This window comes from Carcharodon carcharias, chromosome 12 (assembly GCF_017639515.1).
Source record: "Carcharodon carcharias isolate sCarCar2 chromosome 12, sCarCar2.pri, whole genome shotgun sequence".
Classification (NCBI taxonomy): Eukaryota; Metazoa; Chordata; class Chondrichthyes; order Lamniformes; family Lamnidae; genus Carcharodon; species Carcharodon carcharias.
The window spans coordinates 12782690-12806002 of NC_054478.1; the positions used below are offsets into that span (position 1 = coordinate 12782690).

Below are 23313 nucleotides of genomic sequence, written 5' to 3' on the forward strand. Positions count from 1 at the left end.
TTTGTCTCTCTCGCTGTCTCTCTCTCGCTGTGTCTCTCTCGCTCTGTCTCACTCCCTCCCTCTGCCTCTCACTCTGTCTCTCTCTAGTCTGTCTCTCTCTCTCTCTCTCACTCTCCCTCTCTCCCTCTGCCTCTCACTCTGTCTCTCTCTAGTCTGTCTCTCTCTCTCTCTGTCTCTCTCTCTCAGATCTGTCATGCTTTTTCTCTCTCATCCAATTCTCCCCTGGTTCCTTCTCTGTATTGTCCACATTTCTCTCTCTCTCTCTCATTCTCGTCCTCTCCGTGCCTTTCTCCATGTTTCATGCTCTTTCATTTTCTCTTCTCTCTCTGGCTTATTCCCTCATCCTTTCCTGTGGGGTTAAAGGGCTATCGTTTCCATCAATGATCTCAGTGACTCTCTCACTAACTGACGATTCTCTCTTGTGTTTTTTTTTCCCTCTGTCCATCTCTCTCTATTCCTCTCTGTCTCCCTCTCTCTCTCTCTCTCTATCTCTATCTATGTCTCTCCAAGCTCCTGAAATGATGAAGGGGGATCCCATCGGACCACCTGCTGATATCTGGGGTCTAGGCGTGCTTATTTACATCATGTGAGTAGTGGTGTTCGCTGCTGTCTGTGAGCGTGACTTGATGTCAAAGTGATGTGGCTTTGCAATTGCTGTGGGGTCTTCCCTGCTCGGGGTCTGTGTGCCATGAGGAGCACTGCACACTCTGAAATGCCAGCACTTGTTGTTCGTGCCTGTGCAGGACTTGCTTATTCTTCTGCCTCAAGCCTGATTTAACCCAACACTGTTTGACCCCCATTCCCTTCAACACCTTTCACCAAAGGGAGCACACTTGATAAAAGCAGCCTGCATGTGCATGGAGGAGTAGGGTAGTTGGGAGTGAGATGGTTCTGTCACATTCTGCGTTGCTGGGCCACCTCCCTTGGGAAACTCTTTGGCTTTTATTCGAAATAAAAATGCCCACAGGATCCGCGTGTGTATAAGACATAGGAAATAGGAGGTGGAAGAGGCCACTCAACCCCTTGAGTCTGCTCACCCATTCAATGAGATTAAGGCTGATATTCCACCTCAACTCCACCCTCCTGCCTTATCCCCCTATCCCTCCATTCCCTCAGTAATCGTAAGCCTATCCATCCCTTTCTTGACTGTTGATGGACAGAAGGCCACAGTTTGCTCTGTGTTCCTGTCTCTGCCAGTTCAATCTCCAAGTCAGCCTTTGGTCACGTTTTCATAACGATATAACGGCACCAATCACTCATTAGGGATTGGGTAAACATTTTGTGGGTTCCTTTGTTAAGACTAGGCACATGAGAACAGGCCAAAGTGAAACTGAGACTGGATCACATGACACACTTCCCTTCCAGTGATGGTGTGCTGCTCGCTCTTGAAAGGCATATTACAACATCCCCCTTTCTTTTTAAAGATACTTGCCCCCATTCCAAAGAAGTATAACTATTCACAATACATGTTCGTGTTTAGTTAGCATTACATAAGTGTAAAGAGCTGATGAACCTGTGAGTCTCTAAAGCATAGAGGTAATCTGCTGGCCTGCCTAGATCTTGTAATAGTAACCCTGTATTGAGGTTCTCTTTAATCATTCATGGTGACCTGTGAGGTTGTCATTTTTGGTTGTTGTTCCAGTTGCATTTGGGATCTTGTCCTAGATGCAATGGGACTGTATGGTGGTTGAGGAGCAGGAATGAATTTGATTTGCCTTTTGAACCACCTCACCATTTGCGCCTTTGTGTCTATGACTTCATAGGATTTGGTTCTGGACAAATCCTTGGCACCTTGGCTGGTTGCCACATACCTTCTGTGGGATCCTGGGATATGACCTGGTTGTCCCAACTGTAAACTTGGCAATTGTGTACCTGTATTCTTATCGTGCACTTGGTCATCTTCTCTTGCCATTTTAAAAGTTGCTCTCTAGTTTCCTAGAAAGTAGTCTGAGTAAGAGTACATAGATTTGTACACACTGGTCTGATCAACATGAGCTCTGCTGGTGATGGAATAGTTGCAGTTAAAGGTGTTGCTCTCAAACGTAACGTTACAAATTGTATATCTTGCTTAGTCTATCGACATTTGAGAATTAGGGATTTCACCAGGTGAATCATTCATTCAGCTAAACCGTTAGATCTAGGGTCATGAGGAGAAGAAGTAGTGTGATCAATATTCCAACTCTTACATATATCCTGAAATAGTTTACCAATAAATTACAGACTGTTATCCATATTGATCTCTCTAGGGACACCAAAAAATTGAAAATTACACTTAAACTGTGTGCGACGGTTGTGCTTGATATAGTGTGCAGTTGTCAAATAATGGGGCAATCGGTATAAAGTAGTCAATGATGACGATGAAGACAGTGCCATGGACATGAAAGAACTTGGATGCGATTTTGGACCAAGGATGGGTTAGAACTTCATGTGGAATCAATGGCCAGAATTTTCCAGCCCCTCACCCTGGTGGGACCTTCCAGTCCCATCAACGGGGATTTCAGTGGCTCTCTGGCCACACTATGGGAGAACCCGCCAAAGGTGGTCGGGGGAGCTGGAAAATTCCGGCCAATGGTTCTTTGTGCTGATATAGAATATGCTCTAGACATGCCTTGCACTTCCTGATGATGACTTCAATGTCATTGTTCATACCCGGCCAGTGGACCATCTCGCTTGTGAGTCTTCTTGTCCGATCCATGCCCATGTGTGACTGATGAAGTTGTTGAAGGTTGCAAAGATTCCAGCATGATGACCCCTGCCGCCTTTAAAAATGACTCCCCTGGAAATGCCTAACTTGTGCCGATCAGGCCAAGATGGTCTCACCTGTTGGTGGACATGCTGAATCGAATCAGGCCATCCTTCAATGGTGATTCTCCACAGTTTCTATAATGCGGAATCTTTCTCCATTTCTTCTTGTAGCTTTTGGCGTTTGTATTGTGCAAAATTTACCAGATCAGTCGATGGACTTGCACTCTCCTGCAAGCGTAATGTTGGAACTCCCTTGAAACTACAAATTTTGTCAGAATATTCTGGATATTTTGATGTTAGGCCATGAACTGAGGTAATAGGAGATGTTTCTGATGTTTCTATGCCTTGTGGTGTTTGACTAATTCCTGGATTATCACTAGTGTGATGTCACCACGATATAGAACATCTGTGACACCCAGGCAGATCGATTGTACTTGCACTGCAGCACTATGGGTTCTGCACATGCAATCAGTGAACCACTGTACTCTGAGAGTTTCACAGCAGGAAGTTCTGCCTTCCATATCTGTGGACACTTGTCTTTTAGAATTTGCAGAGGTAGTATGTTGACACTTGCCTCGAGTCAATCTTGGCCAATAACGAATAGTTGCCAACTTTTTTAGGGCAGATAATTTGAATCTTGGCAAACACTTCAGGTGGTGTGACAGAGTCCATGTTTTCCACGAGATTGACAGTGAGAAATGTGTTCAACGTTCTCCATCTCATCTTGTGCGTCACTGTCAGCTTCTGGCTTGTCAATCATCTCATGTTTGTTTCAAACGGTCATTCTTATTGTTTGGATCAGTACACGGCTCCTTGTAGCTGTATCAGCCTTTGCTCTGCTGCTGCCAATGGCCATTTCTGTCACAAGCCTTGCAGAATTGGTGGGAAGCTGGGAATTTCCTTGGTGCATGTGAAAGGCCACACCTTCCACATGTCTTGATAGTTTTGGCTGCTCCGGTGAGGGCATTAACAATTGGGGTTGTATTTCGGGCCTGTGAGCTTCATCGAACCTGCGAGGATCACTTCGTACTTATGTCCATCCTTGAGTAGCTCTTCGATGTTACCCATTTCGGGTATGCCTAGCAGATCTTTCTGGAACATTTCCGTCAGAGTGGATGTGATCACCAACTCCACAATTCTGTCTGCTAGCTCTGTGTTTGAAAAATCACAGTACGTACCCTTTTCTCTGCATCTGCTGATGACGTGGTCAATGGATTCTGTAGGCTGTTGTCAAAATGACGTGAACTCTAGTTGATGAATATGGAAGTTTAAACTGACTCTGAACTGGGCTTCCAATGTCGTCCATATCTTTAGGGGATTCTTTAGCTCTTTTGCTGTTAATCCTGACATGTTCAGCCTGTGTGGACCTTCATTCCCAACTGCTTGGTGAATTTTTATGGTTTGCTTGTCTGGTTCAGACAGGCCTGAATCGAGAATCCATAGCTCTGTACGCTGTTTAAACATTCTGAATTCGGATAGGTCAGCAGCATCCCAATTCAAACTGGTGAATTTTGTGGACGTTTTGACAATATCCCTTTGACCTTCCTTGTCCTATAATACCTGGGACGAGTGTCACTTTAGCCACTTTTCACAGGCTTTTCCGAAGCTCTGCCCATTATTACCGCAACCTGCTCTGGCCAGATTTTTATGACGTCTTTTGTATTTTTTTATTTGGCTCTCCCTCGCTCACTATCGATCTGACCCACATCCCAGACACATGCCTTTCCCTGCCTTTGAGCTAAATCAGTGCTGGTGCTCTCGACGTGCTGTCCCACTCACTGAACTAACGGGCTAGAAGCTGCAATCTCACCACGAGGGATCCCTCTGCTAACCAGCTCTCTCCTTGTGCTTTGCGTCTGCAAAGCTTTCCTGCACAATCGGCACACTGCATTTTTGACAGTCTCTGACACTATGACCCCATTGCGCTCTGACCAGAATGTTAAGGGTTTTCTGATACCATTGAGCACAAGCTATGGCTATTCACCATGTCGTACCTGTGCTTAATCTTGCTGCCAGGCTGTTTGACCACTGCTGAACACCATGTTGTGTTTTCATAATGATATAAAGGCACCAATCACTCCTAAGGGATTGGGTAAACGTGTTGTGGGTTTATTTATTAAGACTAGGCCCATGAAGACAGATATATATGGGTATAAAGCTTGAAGACAACAGCAGCAGAGTTGTGTGTGCTGTGTTCTGCTCACAGGCCAAAGTGAAACTGAGGCTGGATCACAAGACACACTTCCCTTCCAGTGAAGTCATGCTGCTATCCCTTAAAGGCATATTATACCTTTCATCTTGTTACAGACATTGGAAGGCAAATTCATGCTGCACCCTCATGTACTGACAATCCATCCAGTGCTTCACCCTGCTCTAGCTGGCAAGGGCACAAAGATTCTGAAGGGACTTGACAGGGTCATAGAGTCATTTCTGGCATGGAAGGAGGCCATTCAGCCCATTGCGTCCAGGCCTTTATGGCAAATGCTGAGATCTTGGCTGGGAAATCTAGAAGATGGGATTAAAGTCCCAGGATAAGGGATCAGCCATTTTGGACTAAGATAAGGATAGGTTTCTTCACTCAGAGGGTTGTGAATCTTTGGAATTCTCGATAGCAGAGAGTTGTATATTTGTTAAGAGCTGGGGTAAATAGATTTTTCTCAGGGAATCAGGGGATATGGGGAATGCGCAGGAAAGCGGAGTCGAGGCAGAAGGTCAGCCTTGATCACATTGAATGATGAAGGAGTCTCGAGGAGCAGAATGACCTACTCCTGCTCCTATCTCTTATGTTCTTATGAAGATACAAAGCCAATGACAGTCCAGGCAATGGGTCTCACTCGTAAACTATTTGAACGTCAATATCATGCACCATCATGGAGCGGGGATCATTTATTTTAAGTTTCATTCACCATCCACCAACACCCCCAACCCCCACCCCCAATACGTCCTTCCTGATGTGTGGTGCTCAGAACTCAGCACAAATTCTGCTGCTTTCTAATCCAGCTCTCTTGAGTTAAAGACCTTTGTTTGGTACCTGCCGACTATTTTTTAATGATTTCCTACTTTTCATTCTTTCGCTGGGTGTGACCGCTACTGGCAAGACCAGCATTAGTCACCCATCCTTAATTGCCCTTGAGAAGGTGGTAGTGAGCTGCCTCCTTGAGCCGCTGCAGTCCATGTGGTGTAGGTACACCCACAGTGCTGTTAGGGAGGGAGATCCAGGATTTTGACCTAGCGACAGTGAAGGAACAGTGATATATTTCCAAGTCAGGATGGTGAGTGGCTTGGAGGGGAACTTCCAGGTGGTGGTGTTCCCATCTATCTACTGCCCTTGTCCTTCTAGATGGTGGTGGTCGTGGGTTTGGAAGGTGTTGTCGAGGGAGCCTTGGTGAGTTCCTGTATACGGAGTTTATTTATGTTCCTGTGATGTGTGTTTCAGGTTAAGTGGCCGATCACCCTTTGCTGCACCAGAGCCAACGGAGCTGGAGAACAAGATTAAATTAGCGCAATTCGATCTCACCAAGTGCTACCCCAACGCATCGCAGAATGCTGCCCTCTTCCTTAAGCGGGTCCTCTGTATGTTTCCAGCGTGAGTAACCTCGGTGGGGGTCTTCAGTGTCAGTAACCTCGGTGGGAGTCTCCAGCGTGAGTAAACTCGTGGGGGTCTCCAGCATCAATAACCTCGTGGGGGTCTCCAGCGTCAATAACCTCGGTGGGGGTCTCCAGCGTCAATAACCTCGGTGGGGGTCTCCAGCGTATGTAACCTCGTGGGGGTCTCCAGCGTATGTAACCTCGTGGGGGTCTCCAGCATCAATAACCTCATGGGGGTCTCCAGCGTCAATAACCTCATGGGTCTCCAGCGTCAATAACCTCGGTGGGGGTCTCCAGCGTGAGTAACCTCGTGGGGGTCTCCAGCGTCAATAACCTCGGTGGGGGTCTCCAGCGTGAGTAACCTCGTGGGGGTCTCCAGAATCAATAACCTCGTGGGGGTCTCCAGCGTCAATAACCTCGGTGGGGGTCTCCAATGTGAGTAACCTCGTGGGGGTCTCCAGCGTCAATAACCTCGGCGGGGGTCTCCAACGTGAGTAACCTCGTGGGGGTCTCCAGCGTCAATAACCTCGGTGGGGGTCTCCAGCGTGAGTAACCTCGGTGGGGGTCTCCAGCGTGAGTAACCTCGGTGGGGGTCTCCAGCGTGAGTAACCTCGGTGGGGGTCTCCAGCGTGAGTAACCTCAGTGGGGGTCTCCAGCGTGAGTAATCTCATGGGGGTCTCCAGCGTCAGTAACCTCGGTGGGGGTCTCCAGCGTGGGTAATCTCGTGGGGGTTTCCAGCGTCAGTAACCTCGGTGGGGGTCTCCAGCGTGAGTAATCTCGTGGGGGTCTCCAGCGTCAGTAACCTCGGCGGGGGTCTGCAGTGTGAGTAAGCTCGGCGGGGGTCTCCAGCGTGAGTAAGCTCGGTGGGGGTCTCCAGTCAGGGCAGTGCTGGGCACAAAGGCGTCTTCTTGTCATTTTCCCCTTTTTGGTTCCTCAATTTAGTCCAATGTACACCTGATCCAACACAGTGCACCCTCAGAGCTGGAACTGAGAGATACAGAGTAAAGCTCCCTCTACACCGTCCCCAATAAATACTCCCAGGACAGATACAGCACGGGGTTAGATACAGAGTAAAGCTCCCTCTACACTGTCCCCATCAAACACTCCCAGGACAGGTACAGCACGGGGTTAGATACAGAGTAAAGCTCCCTCTACACTGTCCACATCAAACACTCCCAGGGCAGGTACAGCACGGGGTTAGATACAGAGTAAAGCTCCCTCTACACTGTCCCCATCAAACACTCCCAGGACAGATACAGCACGGGGTTAGATACAGAGTAAAGCTCCCTCTACACTGTCCACATCAAACACTCCCAGGGCAGGTACAGCACGGGGTTAGATACAGAGTAAAGCTCGTTCTACAGTGTCCCCATCAAACACTCCCAGGACAGGTACAGCACGGGGTTAGATATAGGGTAAAGGTCCCTCTACACTGTCCCCATCAAACACTCCCAGGACAGGTACAGCACGGGGCTGAATGTACATGCTGCCTTTGCTCAGTTAAGATTGTTGATGTTAACTAGATGTCTTAGCCACCCCCTGCCAGACTATTGATAAGAACAGGAGAAGACCATTCAGCCCCTCTGTTATTCAGTTTGTAGCTGATTGCTGTCCTAATTCCTTCTACGCGCCTTGCTTCCGTGACCCTTGGCACCTTTACCCAGTAAAAACTGATCAATCTCAGTCTGCTAAGTTCTAGTTGGAGGGGGGAGTGGGGGGGGGGGTGGTTGGGGGGGGTGGGGGGGCGGGGGTGGGGGGGGGGTGGCATTGGGGGAGAGGTCAGTATCCAGAACAAGGGGTCAAAGATCTAAAATTAGGGGTGATTTGGGGTGATATGAAGATTCACTTCATCCCCTAAAGGCTAGCGGAAATCTGGAACTCGCTCCCCCCGGGAAAGCTGCGGAAGCCTGGGGGGTCAATTGAAAATTTCCCAACCGGGAACGATTGATTTTTCAGGGTGAGGGGTGCTGGGGGTTACGGAAGCAGGATGGAGTTAGGATGCAGAGCAGCCATGATCTCAGCGAGTGACTGAATCAGCACCAAGAGCTGAGGGCAGCCCTCCTGTTCCTGGGAACCCATTTCGTCCGTCATTCTCTCATGGACAAAGTTATTTCTGAGTGTTTTGTGCAGTGGATGGGCCGAGTGGTCCACTGCCGTTTCTTGCGTTCCTAATTTCTTTCTTTCTTCTTGCGCTGATCCAGGACGCGGCCAACAGTTAAAGAATGCTACTCCAACCCTTGGCTGCAGGACAACTATCTGATGAAACTTCGCCGACAGACGCTGACCTTCACCACCACCAGGCTGAAGGAGTTCCTGGTGTACCACCAGAGGAAGAGGTCAGAGTCACTCACCAGGCACCGGGTCCTCCTGCGTTCCTATAGCAACGTCCCCACGCAGCCCAGTACCCCCGGTACCGCCTCAGGAAACCAGTGATCACCCACCCCCCACCTCCACCCCCCCATCCTCCCCCCACAACAACCCCAACCCCTGAGGAGGGGCTGAGACAAGGAGCTTGAGGGGAGTGTTCCAGTCACAGCTGCATCGAAAACACTCGACCCCATCCTCCCTAGGGAGAGAGCTCATTTCGGTCAGAACACAACGGCGACAATGATAAAAACAACCGTCGGCCTGGGAGAGAACGCTTTTCTTTAAATATATTTATATTGTGCTGCTGGGCTGTCTGAATAAACCCGGTAATGGAGGAGGCAAGGCTGTGTGTTACACACCCCTTCAGGGCCACTAGCAAAAGGATTTGCCTACAAGATTGAGAGAGAGTTCGGTGCGTGGGTTCATGAGTGGAGCCGGTTTCATGGTGACAGCTGCTTGGGGCGATTGCTGGGGACAGAGAGGAGTCCTGATCATGTACAGTCAGAGAATGAAGAACAGCAAATGCTACCAGCCCTTCTTGTAGCTTTTCCCTGTGTGTGTGTGTGCTTGTGCATGTGTGTGTGCGTGTACATGCGTGTGTGCGTGCGTGTGTGTGTGCGTGTCATGTACGTGTGTGCGTGCGTGTCGTGTGTGCGTGTGTGTGTGTGTGTGTGCATGTCGTGTGTGCATGTGTGTGTGTGTGCATGTCATGTGTGTGTGTGTGTGCATGTCGTGTGTGCGTGTGTGTGTGTGCATGTCGTGTGTGCGTGTGTGTGTGTGCATGTCATGTGTGCGTATGTGTGTGCATGTCATGTGTGTGTATGTGTGTGCATGTCGTGTGTGCGTATGTGTGTGCATGTCATGCGTGTGTGTGTGTGTGTGTGTGCATGTCGTGTGTGTGTGTGTGTGTGTGTGCGTGTCGTGTGTGCGTGTGTGTGTGCACGTGTGTGCCATGTAGTGTGTGCGCGTATGTCCGTGTGTGTTGTCTCCCTAACCCTGAAAAAACCTCCTGCTGCCTCATTTTACTGAGATTCCAATTTTCCAACTGTTTGATTTGCAGTTGTGCGGAGAGATATTAACAGTGTCATTGCACAGATATTTATTCTGGATGATGTTTGAGTGATATCCAGCTCTCTGGAGTTGTGCAGGACCCTCTGTCCCTCGCAGCTGCATTGAACTCTCTCTGTGTTTTTGTTCCATCCTTGGTCAGATTCCCAAGTGACCAAGAGGGGCCTGATCTCCCCCCCGCTCCTCCCCACCAAACCCCTGCATTAACGCAGAATAAAACTGCCTTCTCCTGTCAGGACCCACTGCACATAAAGAGGGGGGTGATGGCAATATTTCAGAGTCTGAATACTTAGCGCCTCCCACTGATGGTGAAAGAACAGGGAATCGGTGAAAGCCCAGTCACCTTGTTCTCTATCTGATTGATGACTTTATCTATTCGGTCAGTGGGCTGGGTATAAAATGGAAGCTTTTGTTGCAGGAATTCTAGCAAGATGTTCCCATGTTCTTACTGGACGAAAGCTGAGGGAATGGGAAGTATTCCGGACATGTTTGGGCCATGTAGTTTTCCACAAGGTCACAGAAAGGTGGGAAAAGGAGCACTGAGATTTCTGGATTTATTTTTATACTTGTGAATATACAGCAGGATGAAGCATGCGCACACTCACACACGTACACACACACACACTCACACACGTACACACACACTCACACACACGTACACACACACACACTCACACACGTACACACACACACACACACACTCACACACGTACACACACACACGTACACACACACTCACACACACGTACACACACACACACACACACACATGTACACACACACACTCACACACACGTACACACACACACTCACACACGTACACACACACACACTCACACACACGTACACACACACACACACACGTACACACACACGTACACACACACACTCACACACGTACACACACACACTCACACACGTACACACACACACTCACACACTTAAACACACACACACACTCACACACGTACACACACACACACTCACACACACGTACACACTCACACACACGTACACACACACACACTCACACACACGTACACACACACTCACACACACGTACACACACACACACACACACGTACACACACACACTCACACACACGTACACACACACACACTCACTCACACACGTACACACACACACTTACACACACATACACACACACACTCACACACACGTACACACACACACTCACTCACACACGTACACACACACACATTCAGGCACACACATACATACTCTGACATATACACATGCACACACTTACTCACACACACACTCACTTACACCCATACACACACACACTCAGACACACATGCATATACACACACTCACACACATACACACACACACGTACTCTGACACATGCACACGCACACACTCACTCACACACATACACAAGCAAAAACACACACCACATGTACACACACCTCCTCAAGGGTAATTAGGGACGGGCAATAAATGCTGGCCCAGCCAGCGACACCCACATCCCATAAATGAATTAAAAAAAACACACATTTAGACACACACATACATGCACACACATATTCTCACTCACACACGCACAGTCACACATGCACACACACACACACACACACACACACACATACTCACACACACACATACACGCACACACACATTCTCACTCACACACACACACACACAGTCACACATGCACACACACACACATACACGCACACACACAGACTCACACACTATTACACAAAAGTAGTTGTGTGTGTGACACATGCACTTGAGTGTGCACAGATATGTATAGAAGCCACACACATGTGTAAACGCCTGCACACCAGCATGCATGCATACACAGGCTCTAATGTATACGCAGACACATGTGCACAAGCCGCACACGTGTGTAACGATCCTTGCACCAATACATTTATGAGCCGTTTGATTGTGACACGAGCTGCTTTAAACAATGCAATTACTTGTGCAGAGCAAGAGACAAGTGGAAAAAGGGAGAATTTTCTTTTCCTCTAACCAATGTATTTCAGAATATTTTGAGCTCCAGCAATTACTTGATCAAATTAAATCCCTTGTGCTTTGAACTTGTGCTGGAAGTATTGTATAAATCTCGATGGTTCACATCCATCACTTTGGAAATTTCCCAGTGAACAAACGGCTTTGCCACCTTAATAAGCAGGGTGATTGGTCAGCATCAGAGCCCTGGGTGTGGGTGACACAGGTTACAGGGTGCGGCTGTCACCCACATGTTACCCAGCCACACATGTGTGTCAGTTGCAGATATCTGACTCTCTCCAACTGGCACAGCTCTGAAGTCAGACAGTAATGGCTGAAATTTCTGTAGCGCTTTTGACAAAGCAAAACACCCCAAAACTTTGATACCAGGCCAGAGAAGGTGATGTCAGAACAGATAAGCAAAAGCTTTTGTCAGAGAGGCAGGTTTGAAGAAGAGTTTTAAAGGAGGAAAGAGAGAGGCGGAGGGGTTTAGGGAGGGAATTCCAGCGCTTGAGGCCCAGGCTGCTGAAGGCACGGCCGCCAATGGTGAAGTGGTAGAAGCGGGTGGGTGGAGTAAGCAAGAGGCCAGGATTGGAGGAGCGCAGAGACCTGAGAGGGCTGTGGGCTGGAGGAGGTTATAGAGATAGGGATGGAGTAAGACCATGAAGCCTTTAAAAAAAACTGTCCCGTTAGAAGTGGTTTGCTGACTTCTTGAGCTAGCACAGGCTGCAGTGTGCACAGAGCCAAAAGCTGTGGCTGTCCCAGTGTGAAATGGTCATCCTGAGTTCTGGCTCTGTCTATGTAGCCAGGCTGCCTACAGCAGCCTCTGTCTCTGTATCGAGCGGAGTAAAACCCAGGCAGTGTCTGCGTTTGGTGTTATGGTTACAATCACTTTCACCATTCACCCTGGTCTGATCCTCGACTTCCCTCACCGTCACCTTCCCTCCATCCTCCCCTCCTCCTCCTCCTCCCCCTCCCCCAACCCTTCCCCCATTCAGCTCAGCCCCTGGGTTGCTGGGTCCTGAACCTTGTGACAACGGCAGGAGAGAGTGGGACAGACAGACGCACGAGCAGAGCCACAAAGTGGAATGGCAGCAAGCGGGTGGGTTTAGAATTGGGATGGTAACTGGGCAGGTTTGGAATGTATTCGCTTTGTTCCGTTGAGGTGAGATTGTGTGAAGGGGTAAAATTCTGATAAAAACCTGGGTGTATTTCTCTCTGCCTCATCACTGACCCTCACCCACCCACCTCTCTCTTTCCTGACCACCACAGCTTCTGGCATCTTGGAACTTCAATGCTTTTCTATGTTGAGATTTCCATTTCCTGAATTCCATTTCTACAAATCCATAATCCCTAGGACCCTTGCTTAACAAAAGACTTGCATTTCTATAGCACCGTTCATCCACTGGATACCCAAGGGGCGTTACGGTCAATGAAATGCCTTTGAAGTACAGTCACTATTGCAAATAAGAAGTGAGCAATTTTCAATCCACCTCCATTTCTTTAGGGACAGAATTCAAAGCTTCCCCATTCTCCAGGTATCTGATGGTGGAGTTGAGGTCACAGCCAGATCAGCCATGATCTTATTGAATGGCGGAGCAGGCTCGAGGGGCTGAATGGCCTACTCCTGCTCCTAATTCCTGTGTTCTTGTGTACCGAGGGATCTGGAGTAAAGATGGGGGAGTGGAGTTGAGATACAGATCAGCCATATTCTGATTGACTGGCAGACCAGGCTCGAGGGGCTGAATGGCCACAGCCTGTTCCTATAAAGTGGGAAAGCGTTTCCTGATTTTAGCTTCTGGTTCTAGTTGTAAGATTTTGCATTGCAGAATCAGTGTGTGTCAACCAGTCAAAAGGCTGTCCCAACCCTGCTGCCTCCACCAGCCGGAACAAAGATCAGCAATGTCAGGGGGTCTCAGCACCTCCAAGTTCCCCTTCCAGAAACACAGCTTGGACATACATCAGTGTCCCCTAACATTCGTTGGGTCAAAATCCTGGAACTCCTGACCTAATAACACAGTTGGAGCACCTTCACCACATGGGCCGCAAGGGTTAGAGAAGGCAGCCTCCACCACCCTCTCAAGGGCAAATAGGGATGGGTAATAGATGCTGGCCCAGCCAGCGATGCTCACATCCAGAGAATGAATGAATAGAGGAGATGATCACCCTGGGGTTTGCTGAGTGTTTGAGCGTTCTCCTCGGGGTTGGTTAGTCAGATGTTTGTATTTGCTGTAGGATCTTGGGGAGTCCATAAATCGGAAGCTTCTTTGCAATGAAGAAGCCCCTCAGTCCAGTGTTTAATACATGCAAGCGTCCCCCTAGCTCAGTGCATCACACAGACCTCCCCCCCTGCCTGCCATGGTTAACTCCCTCCTATAGAAACCTTGGTAGTATAAAAGGGAGGCAAGTCAGCCCATTACACCAGAGCTGGTGCTAGCTTTCCAACTGGAGTCAACTCTAATCACATATTCCTTAACTTTCCCTTATATTGATGAGTGAGTGCATGAGAAAGAGTACCTGAGGGAGAGCGAGTGGGACAGTGAATGTGAAAAGTGATGTTTTAGTGAGTGAGAATATGAGTGAGTGTGAGGGAGCAGCGAGTGTAACCCCGTGGTGGAGGAGGAGTTAGAGAGGTTGGTTTTGAGTTTTGGGCAGTGATTTTAGGTCTGGGCCTCATTCACTCACATCAAACCAGTGAGCTATGAGGACTCAAACAGGCATTTTTTTAACAATCAGAAATTGCTGGAAAAGCTCAGCAGGTCTGGCAGTGCCTGTGGAGAGAGAAACAGAGTTAAGGTTTCATCCAATATGATTCCGCTCTGAAGAAGAGTCATACGGATTCGAAACGTTAACTCTGTTTCTCTCTCCCCACAGATACAGCCGGACTTGCTGAATTTTTCCAGCATTTTCTGTTCTGTATTTCAGATTTCCAGCATCTGCCTTATTTTGCTTTTATTTTTAAAAATCACTTTGTGTGATTGGTTAGATCCTGTGAACCGACAGATCCCAGTTTGAAGACTTCTGGTCCATGGCAAATTGGAGTTAGATCCGTTCTCAGACAGAGAGAGGGCCATACCACAGTGAGACACTGTGTCTCTGGCTGCAGAAAGACTTTAGTGACACTTTATTTATTTCAAGTTGGAGCAAACTGATTGGACAAAGGAGACGAGGGAAGCTGTTACTTTACTGACCCTCTCTTGCGTGAGATAGAGAAGTGTTTAAAGATGGATGAGCACCTTCATCTCTAATCACATATTCCTTAACTTTCCCTCATGTTGATGAGTGAGTAAATGTGAAAGAGTACCTGAGGGAGAGCTAGTGGGACAGTGAATGTGAAAAGTGATGTTTAGCGAGTGAGAATATGAGTGAGTGTGAGGGAGCAGCGAGTGTAACCCCGCGGTGGAGGAGGAGTTAGAGAGGTTGGTTTTGAGTTTTGGACAGTGATTTTAGGTCTGGACCTCAGAGAAAGTGCCTGTTTAATGCAAAACGCAGGAGCAAGCGATCACCAGAGGGAATTAAAGCAAATTGCGTGTGGGGATTTTTGAAAAAAAAATGTTCTTTGAGCATCTTTTAGTTGTGGGAGTATTGGGGAAGGGGTTAAAGCAGGTGAGGGTGGAGGGTGAGGTGTTGTGTTGAAACCTGTGGGCGTTTATCCAAGCAGAGTTGGCAACCATTACAGTCACCCTAGTATTTTAGTGAGAGGAGCCTTGATTAGTTCTAGCCTTGCATTTTTGCTATAGTGGTTGTATCTGGCCTGTAGTCTCCTCACACCCACCTTGTTTACATTACGAGGGAGCTGGGTTCCTGTTTGGTCAGCCAGCATTGTTCACCCACTCTCAGCGGTCAGAATTTGCCAGAATGGGCCAGGCCACTGTCACCGCTCACAGGGTCAGACGTCAGTTGCCAACATTAGCAAAAGGCCTTCCAATTTGATATTTTGACGAAACATTACATCTTCCACTCACTAATCCATTTAAGAAATGCATCAAGTCCTTTTGCTTAGTGGTTTTTGAATTCTCTTCTGTAATTACCTCCCTATTGTGTCCTTATACAGCAGAATCTTTAGGTTTTTATAGTGTACCAACATTCATTGGCTCCCCCCTTCTCTCTCTCTCTCTCTCAGACACTGCCAAGTCGTGTCTCACCTTCTCTTGCCTCAGTTTCACTATCTCTTTTTGCGCCTGCCTCTTTCACATATTCCCTGTCCAGCTACAAGCGTGTTTCCTCCCCTCCAGGCTAACACGTGCAACTGGGGAAGGGGGAATGAAGACTAACCTGCTCCTTCACCACCTCAGATTAGTGCCCAATACCCATCAGGGGCGCCTACCCCTTTCTGTCTCCCTCCCGTAGCCTCTACAATCCAACACCCCCAACCCCCCCTCTCCCCCCCACTCCCCCCACTCCATCTCTTCTCAAAGGCCCCCTACCCCTCCCTGACCAAATGCCCTGGCCTGAAACTCTGGTCGCCATAGATCTTCTTCTTGTAGTCCCAGCAGTGGCCACTACTGAGCTCTGGCACTGTTGAGACTACTCAGCCGCCGGCCAATCTGATTGGCTGGCAGCTCTCAAGAGCAGGACTTCCTTTCCCTGAGGGACAGAAGTCCCACTGTCACCTGGAGAAGGCCGGCCCCAGTGTAGTATCGCTGTCGAGCAGAGGCAAGAGGAAAAACCAGTAAAACTTGCCCAAACTGGCCTTGTATACCTTAAAATCAGAATTACTGGTGACAGTATTACTGATTTTTACTGGGATTTGACAATGTTAAACTGTTTTTTCCTTCTGCAAGACCAACCTTTCTATCTAGGCTGACAGCAATATGACCCTGCGCCCCCCCCCCCCCCACATAAGGTTCACCCTCTTTCTCTGTTCCACACCCTGTCGCTCTCTCTTTCCCTTTCTCTCACTATCTGCCCATCTAATACTCTGTCTCCCATACTCTGGTCCCTCTCACCCTCCGTCTCTCGCTCTCTATCCCTGCCTTGCTCTGTCTCTCATGAACTCTGTCTCCTCCCTGAGAGACTCGGTGGGGGGGTGGTGGGGGGGGAGGTGGGGAGGGGGGGAGGAGGTGGGGGGGTTGGGGGGGTGGCTTTCACTGTGCCTGTGTTGGAACACTGGAAGAGCTGTATTGGCTGCCCACCACACACTCCTTTTAATCTTCCATCCTACTGATTTCAGTCAAAAGGACGATTGACAGGGGAGTTAAAGATCATAGAATCATAGGAAAGTCGAGCACAGAAGGAGGTTATTTGGCACCATCCAGCCTCTGCTGGCTCTTTTGAAGGTCAATCCAGTTAATCCCACTCTTTTCCCGTAATCCCTGAAATTGTGTCTCATTCAAGTTACGATTGAATCTGTACTAACTGCGCTGTCAGGTAGCGGATCCCAAATCCTAATCCATCCTTAAAAGATGTTTCTCCATGTCACCTTTGGTTCTTCTGCCAATCACCTTAAACTTTGCCCTCTGATTAACAACATACTAAGAGGGATTAGTCTCCCTCTTTACTCTATCTAAGCCCTTCATGATTTTGAAGGCCCCCATCAAATCTCCTCTTAAACTTCTCTTCTATAAGGAGAACAATCCCGGCTTCTCCAATCTATCTGCATAGTTTGTAATTCCTCAATTCCTGGAGCTATTCTTGTAAACCTCTTCCGCGCCCTCTCCCAAGCCTTCCCACCCTTCCGAAAGTGTGGTGTCCAGAATTGGACACAATACTCCAGCGATTTCTAAAGGAGTTAAGCTGTGCCTGCTGGTGTTTCACCTGTGTCCAGGTCAAAAGCTCCCACCCACCACCGCGCCCCCCCCCCCCCCCCCCCCAGCTGTCTCCCAATCTCGTTCTCTCCTTCCTCTCTCTTTTATCTTCATCCATGTTCCTTCCTCACATATTGTCTCCCTCAGCGGCCCACGCTCCCTATCCTTTCATCTCTCCTTTCGTCACACTCACCTTTCCCAATTCCTGCACACTCCTGTCCTGGCTGGGCTTCTTTGTCACAGACTGATGTCACTGCAAAGCAATGTTCCAGATCCCACAGCAATGAACACCTGGTATCTTCCCGAACTTTTACCACTGCAGACAGGAAGATCGCCAGAACAGTCCCCCCACCTCCTTACAGATATGGAAATGTGGCTGAGAGGGTGTTTCTGGGGCCAAGGGGGTGATCATCGTTTGATGGTTTTAAGTAATAAAAATGAAAATGATTAAAAGCTGCTTAAACTGCCAGCAATTTAAGATTGTGATCTAGAATGCCATGAGGATATTTGTGTACTTGGAGTATTTATAATGCCAGACTGTGATCTAGAATGTCTTGACAATACTCATGTACACTCTGTTTATAAAGCCATACTGTGATCTAGAAAGCCTTGAGAATACTCGTGTACAAGTAGTATTGCTAATGCCAGACTCCAATCTAGCACGTAATTGATGATATCATGTACATGTGATGTTTATAATGCCAGATTGATCTAGAACGCCTTTAATGAAGTTCGTGTACATGTGATGTTTATAATGCCAGATTGATCTAGAACGCCTTTAATGATATTCGTGTACATGTGGTGTTTATAATGCCCTGGCTGCAATGTGATGACAGCGATACACTATAGAGTTTAGATATGAATCCAGATGGCTTTCACTGAGTATATAATCCATGTCAATGACTAAACCTGATGTAGTGTGTTTGGGTTTGATGGTTGCTGTTTGTTCTAGTGTGGAGCAGTGGCATGACAGCTGAGCTAAATAAAAGGTAGAATAAAACCTGATTGGACTCAGTCTCTTGCTTCAATCCATCGAGAGACTACCTACAAGAACAAATACATTATGCAGGACATCATCCAAACCCCTCGATTAGATTCCAGTCTGTAACTCACTCCCGGGTATCTGTTATTCTATATACAAACCACCCCAAACCCCTTGATTAGATTCCAGTCTGTAACTCACTCCCGGGTATCTGTTATTCTATATATAAATCCCCCCCGAACCCCTCGATTAGATTCCACTCTGTAACTCACCCCCCGGGTATCTGTTATTCTATATATAAACCACCCCGAACCCCTCGATTAGATTCCAGTCTATAACTCACTCCCGGGTATCAGTTATTCTATATATAAACCCCTTGAACCCCTCGATTAGATTCCAGTCTGTAACTCACTCCTGGGTATCTTTTATTCTATATATAAACCCCCCGAACCCCTCGATTAGATTCCAGTCTGTAACTCGCTCCCGGGTATCTGTTATTCTATATATAAACCATCCCGAAACCCTCGATTAGATTCCAGTCTGTAACTCGCTCCTGGGTATCTGTTATTCTATATATAAACCACTCGAAGCCCTCGATTAGATTCCAGTCTGTAACTCACTCCCGGGTATCTATTATTCTATATATAAACCACCCTGAACACCTCGATTAGATTCAGTCTGTAACTCACTCCCGGGTATCTGTTATTCTATAAACAAACCCCCGAACCCCTCGATTAGAATGCAGTCTGTAACTCACTCCCGGGTATCTCTTATTCTATATATAAACCCCCGAACCCCTCAATTAGATTCCAGTATGTAACTCACTCCCGGGTATCTGTTATTCTATATACAAACCACCCCAAACCCCTTGATTAGATTCCAGTATGTAACTCACTCCCAGGTATCTGTTATTCTATATATAAACCACCTGAACACCTCGATTAGATTCCAGGCGGTAACTCAATCCTGGGTGTCTGTTGTTCTATATATAAACTACCTGAACACCTCGATTAGATTCCAGTCTGTAACTCACTCCCGGGTATCTGTTATTCTATATAAAAACCCTCTGAACCCCTCGATTGGATTCCAGTCTGTAACTCATTCCTGGGTATCTGTTATTCTATATAAAAACCCCCTGAACCCTTCAATTCGATTCCAGCCTGTAACTCACTCCCAGGTGTCTGTTATTCTATATACAAACCCCCGAACCCCTCGATTAGAATCCAGTCTGTAACTCACTCCCGGGTATCTGTTATTCTACATTAAAACCTCATCATAATCCTTTTTTTCACAACCATTCACATGTGGGCATCAGTCCAAATCCAGTATTTATTGCCCATCCCTAAATGCCCTTCAGAAGGTGGTGGTGAGCTGCCTTCTTTGCCCACTGCAGTCCCTGTGCTGTAGGTACACCCACAGTGCTGTTAGGGAGAATTGTGTTCCCAGCGATGGTGAAGGAACGGCGATATCATTCCAAGTCAGAATGGTAAGTGGCTTGGAACTTGAGGATGGTGTTTCTGTGACGTTGTTGCTTTGGTCATCCTAAGTGCTGGTGCTCACTTGGGGCTCCCAGGCTGAAAGGGGACAGTGAAGACAGACAACAGACGATCGTGGCAGCGAAATGGAATCGGCCTTGGAGGTCATGTTGGCCAATATCAAGATTACTGGACAGGTTTATGTATTCTCTTCCTGCTCCCACTGAGCTAGATTGGCAAGTTTGTGAGTTGTGGGCATTGGCTCCCAAACCGGCAATATCTCAATGTAAAACTTTCCAACCTTTCATCCAAATCCCTCACCATCCTCTCCTCTCTCTATTTCTATTACCTCCTACAGCCCCACAACCCTCCCCACCCTCTCCCTCTCTATTTCTATTACCTCCTTCAGCCTCACAACCCTCCGTGACCTCTCCCCTCTATTTCTATTACCTCCATCAGCCCCACAACCCTCCGTGACCTCTCCCCTCTCTATTTCTATTACCTCCTTCAGCCCCACAACCCTCCGAGATCTCTGCGCTGCCCCAATTCCAGCCTCGTGAGTGTGCCCCGGTTTTAATCTCTCCGCCATTGGTGCCTTCAGCTGCTGAGGCCCTAGGCCCTCCCTAAACCTCTCTGTGGCTTTACCTTTCCTCTTTGAAGGAAAGTCCTGTGATGAAACCTCCAGAAAAACATTTCATCACAGCTGGCAACCCTAATTCCCAGTCCCTGGACAATTCTGATATATTGTGGCTCCTTCCTATCGTCCCCCATCCTCAAGCCCTGCAAGTTCATTCCGGAGGTCCCTGGAGCCTTTTGTCTCCTCTCTTGGAATTCTCAGCCTGGAGCCCCACTAATTCAGTGTCCCTTCCAGAGGTACCCCACTGCTCTCCCACCAGTGTCTCACCGTGTGAGGGCACCAGGACCTGGGGCCTGAAATCCAACTCGGTGTGGGAGTTCTTACTGAGCCCCCCAAACAGACGAAGGAAACCCAATTTGCACCCTCACAGCAATGGTTATCTCTTATTCTGTATATAAACCCCCTGAACACCTCGATTAGATTCCAGTCGGTAACTCACTCCCGGGTATCTCTTATTCTATATATAAAACATCCTAAACGCCTCGATTAGATTCCAGTCTGTAACTCACTCCCGGGTATCTGTTGTTCTATATATAAACCCCCGAACCCCTCGATTAGAATGCAGTCTGTAACTCACTCCCGGGTATCTGTTAATCTATATACAAACCCCTGAACCCCTCAATTAGATTCCAGTATGTAACTCACTCCCGGGTATCTCTTATTCTATATATAAAACATCCTAAACGCCTCGATTAGATTCCAGTCTGTAACTCACTCCAGGGTATCTGTTGTTCTATATACAAACCCCCGAACCCCTCGATTAGATTCCAGTATGTAACTCACTCCCGGGTATCTGTTATTCTATATACAAACCACCCCAAACCCCTTGATTAGATTCCAGTCTGTAACTCACTCCCAGGTATCTGTTATTCTATATATAAACCACCTGAACACCTCGATTAGATTCCAGGCGGTAACTCAATCCTGGGTGTCTGTTGTTCTATATATAAACTACCTGAACACCTCGATTAGATTCCAGTCTGTAACTCACTCCCGGGTATCTGTTATTCTATATAAAAACCCCCTGAACCCCTCGATTGGATTCCAGTCTGTAACTCATTCCTGGGTATCTGTTATTCTATATAAAAACCCCCTGAACCCTTCAATTCGATTCCAGCCTGTAACTCACTCCCAGGTGTCTGTTATTCTATATACAAACCCCCGAACCCCTCGATTAGAATCCAGTCTGTAACTCACTCCTGGGTATCTGTTATTCTACATTAAAACCTCATCATAATCCCTTTTTTCACAGCCATTCACATGTGGGCATCAGTCCAAATCCGGTATTTATTGCCCATCCCTAAATGCCCTTCAGAAGGTGGTGGTGAGCTGCCTTCTTTGCCCACTGCAGTCCCTGTGCTGTAGGTACACCCACAGTGCTGTTAGGGAGAATTGTGTTCCCAGCGATGGTGAAGGAACGGCGATATCATTCCAAGTCAGAATGGTAAGTGGCTTGGAACTTGAGGATGGTGTTTCTGTGACGTTGTTGCTTTGGTCATCCTAAGTGCTGGTGCTCACTTGGGGCTCCCAGGCTGAAAGGGGACAGTGAAGGCAGACAACAGAGTATCGTGGCAGTGAAATGGAATCGGCCTTGGAGGTCATGTTGGCCAATATCAAGATTACTGGACAGGTTTATGTATTCTCTTCCTGCTCCCACTGAGCTAGATTGGCAAGTTTGTGAGTGGTGGGCTGCATTGGTTCCCAAACCGGCAATATCTCAATGTAAAACTTTCCATCCTTTCATCCAAATCCTTCACCACCTTCTCCCCTCTCTATTTCTATTACCTCCTTCAGCCTCACAACCCTCCCGACCCTCTGCCCTCTCTATTTCTATTACCTCCTTCAGCCCCACAACCCTCCACGCCCTCTCCCCTCTCTATTTCTATTACCTCCTTCAGCCCCACAACCCTCCGAGATCTCTGCGCTGCCCCAATTCCAGCCTCGTGAGTGTGCCCCGGTTTTAATCTCTCCGCCATTGGTGCCTTCAGCTGCTGAGGCCCTAGGCCCTCCCTAAACCTCTCTGTGGCTTTACCTTTCCTCTTTTAATAAGCTCACTAAAACATACCTCTTTGCCCAATCTTTTGGTCATCTGCCCTAAGAATGTTCCAAGGAAGCACTTTAGGGTAGCTTACAACACTAAAGGCACTATATGAATGCAAGTTGCTGTTGTTGTGTGGGTCAAGATGGGTGACTGACTGGTGCGTGTTTGACCAGGGGCTCACAGTGGGTTATTACAATCAAACACAACCCCAGCCGCACCCTGAAACCCACCCAACAGCACTTGGCATGGGTCAGTGTTGAGGAACAGGTATTACCAGCTGCCCTTTCTGGGTCATCTGTAGCTCAACGTTTGCCTCTGAGTCAGAAATTTGTGGATTCAAGTTCCCCTCCGGAGATTGGGGCACAGAACCCTGGCTGACACATCGAGTGCCATACCGAGGGAGTGCTGCACTATCCTTTGGACAAGACCTCAAACCGCGGCCCTGCGCCACCCTCTCCAGTGAATGTAAAATATCTGAAGGATGGTGTTGTAAAGAAGAGCTGAGGAGTTCTTTATCCCTGAGGCCCTGGACCAATATTCAGCCCTCAATCCACCGATGATTATGCAATTAGTATTGGTTCCAAAGATGAGGAGCTTCAGTTACTTGGAAAGATTAGAGAAGTTGGGACTGATTTTTTCTTGGAGAAGAGAAGGTGGAGACGCGGTTTGATAGAGGTGTTCA

The 23313-nt window shown here is 47.8% G+C and overlaps 1 protein-coding gene across 1 annotated transcript in view; it reads left to right on the top strand.

The window, feature by feature from the left end:
• The window catches only part of LOC121285065 (striated muscle preferentially expressed protein kinase-like), a 191316-nt gene extending 182550 nt beyond the window's left edge, over positions 1-8766 (top strand). Inside the window, exons 41-43 of the mRNA XM_041201190.1 lie at positions 511-586; positions 6182-6331; positions 8535-8766. Coding sequence (XP_041057124.1) covers positions 511-586; positions 6182-6331; positions 8535-8766 — 458 coding nt within the window. The remainder of the gene's footprint in view (positions 1-510; positions 587-6181; positions 6332-8534) is intronic.
• Positions 8767-23313: the final 14547 nt, after the last annotated feature.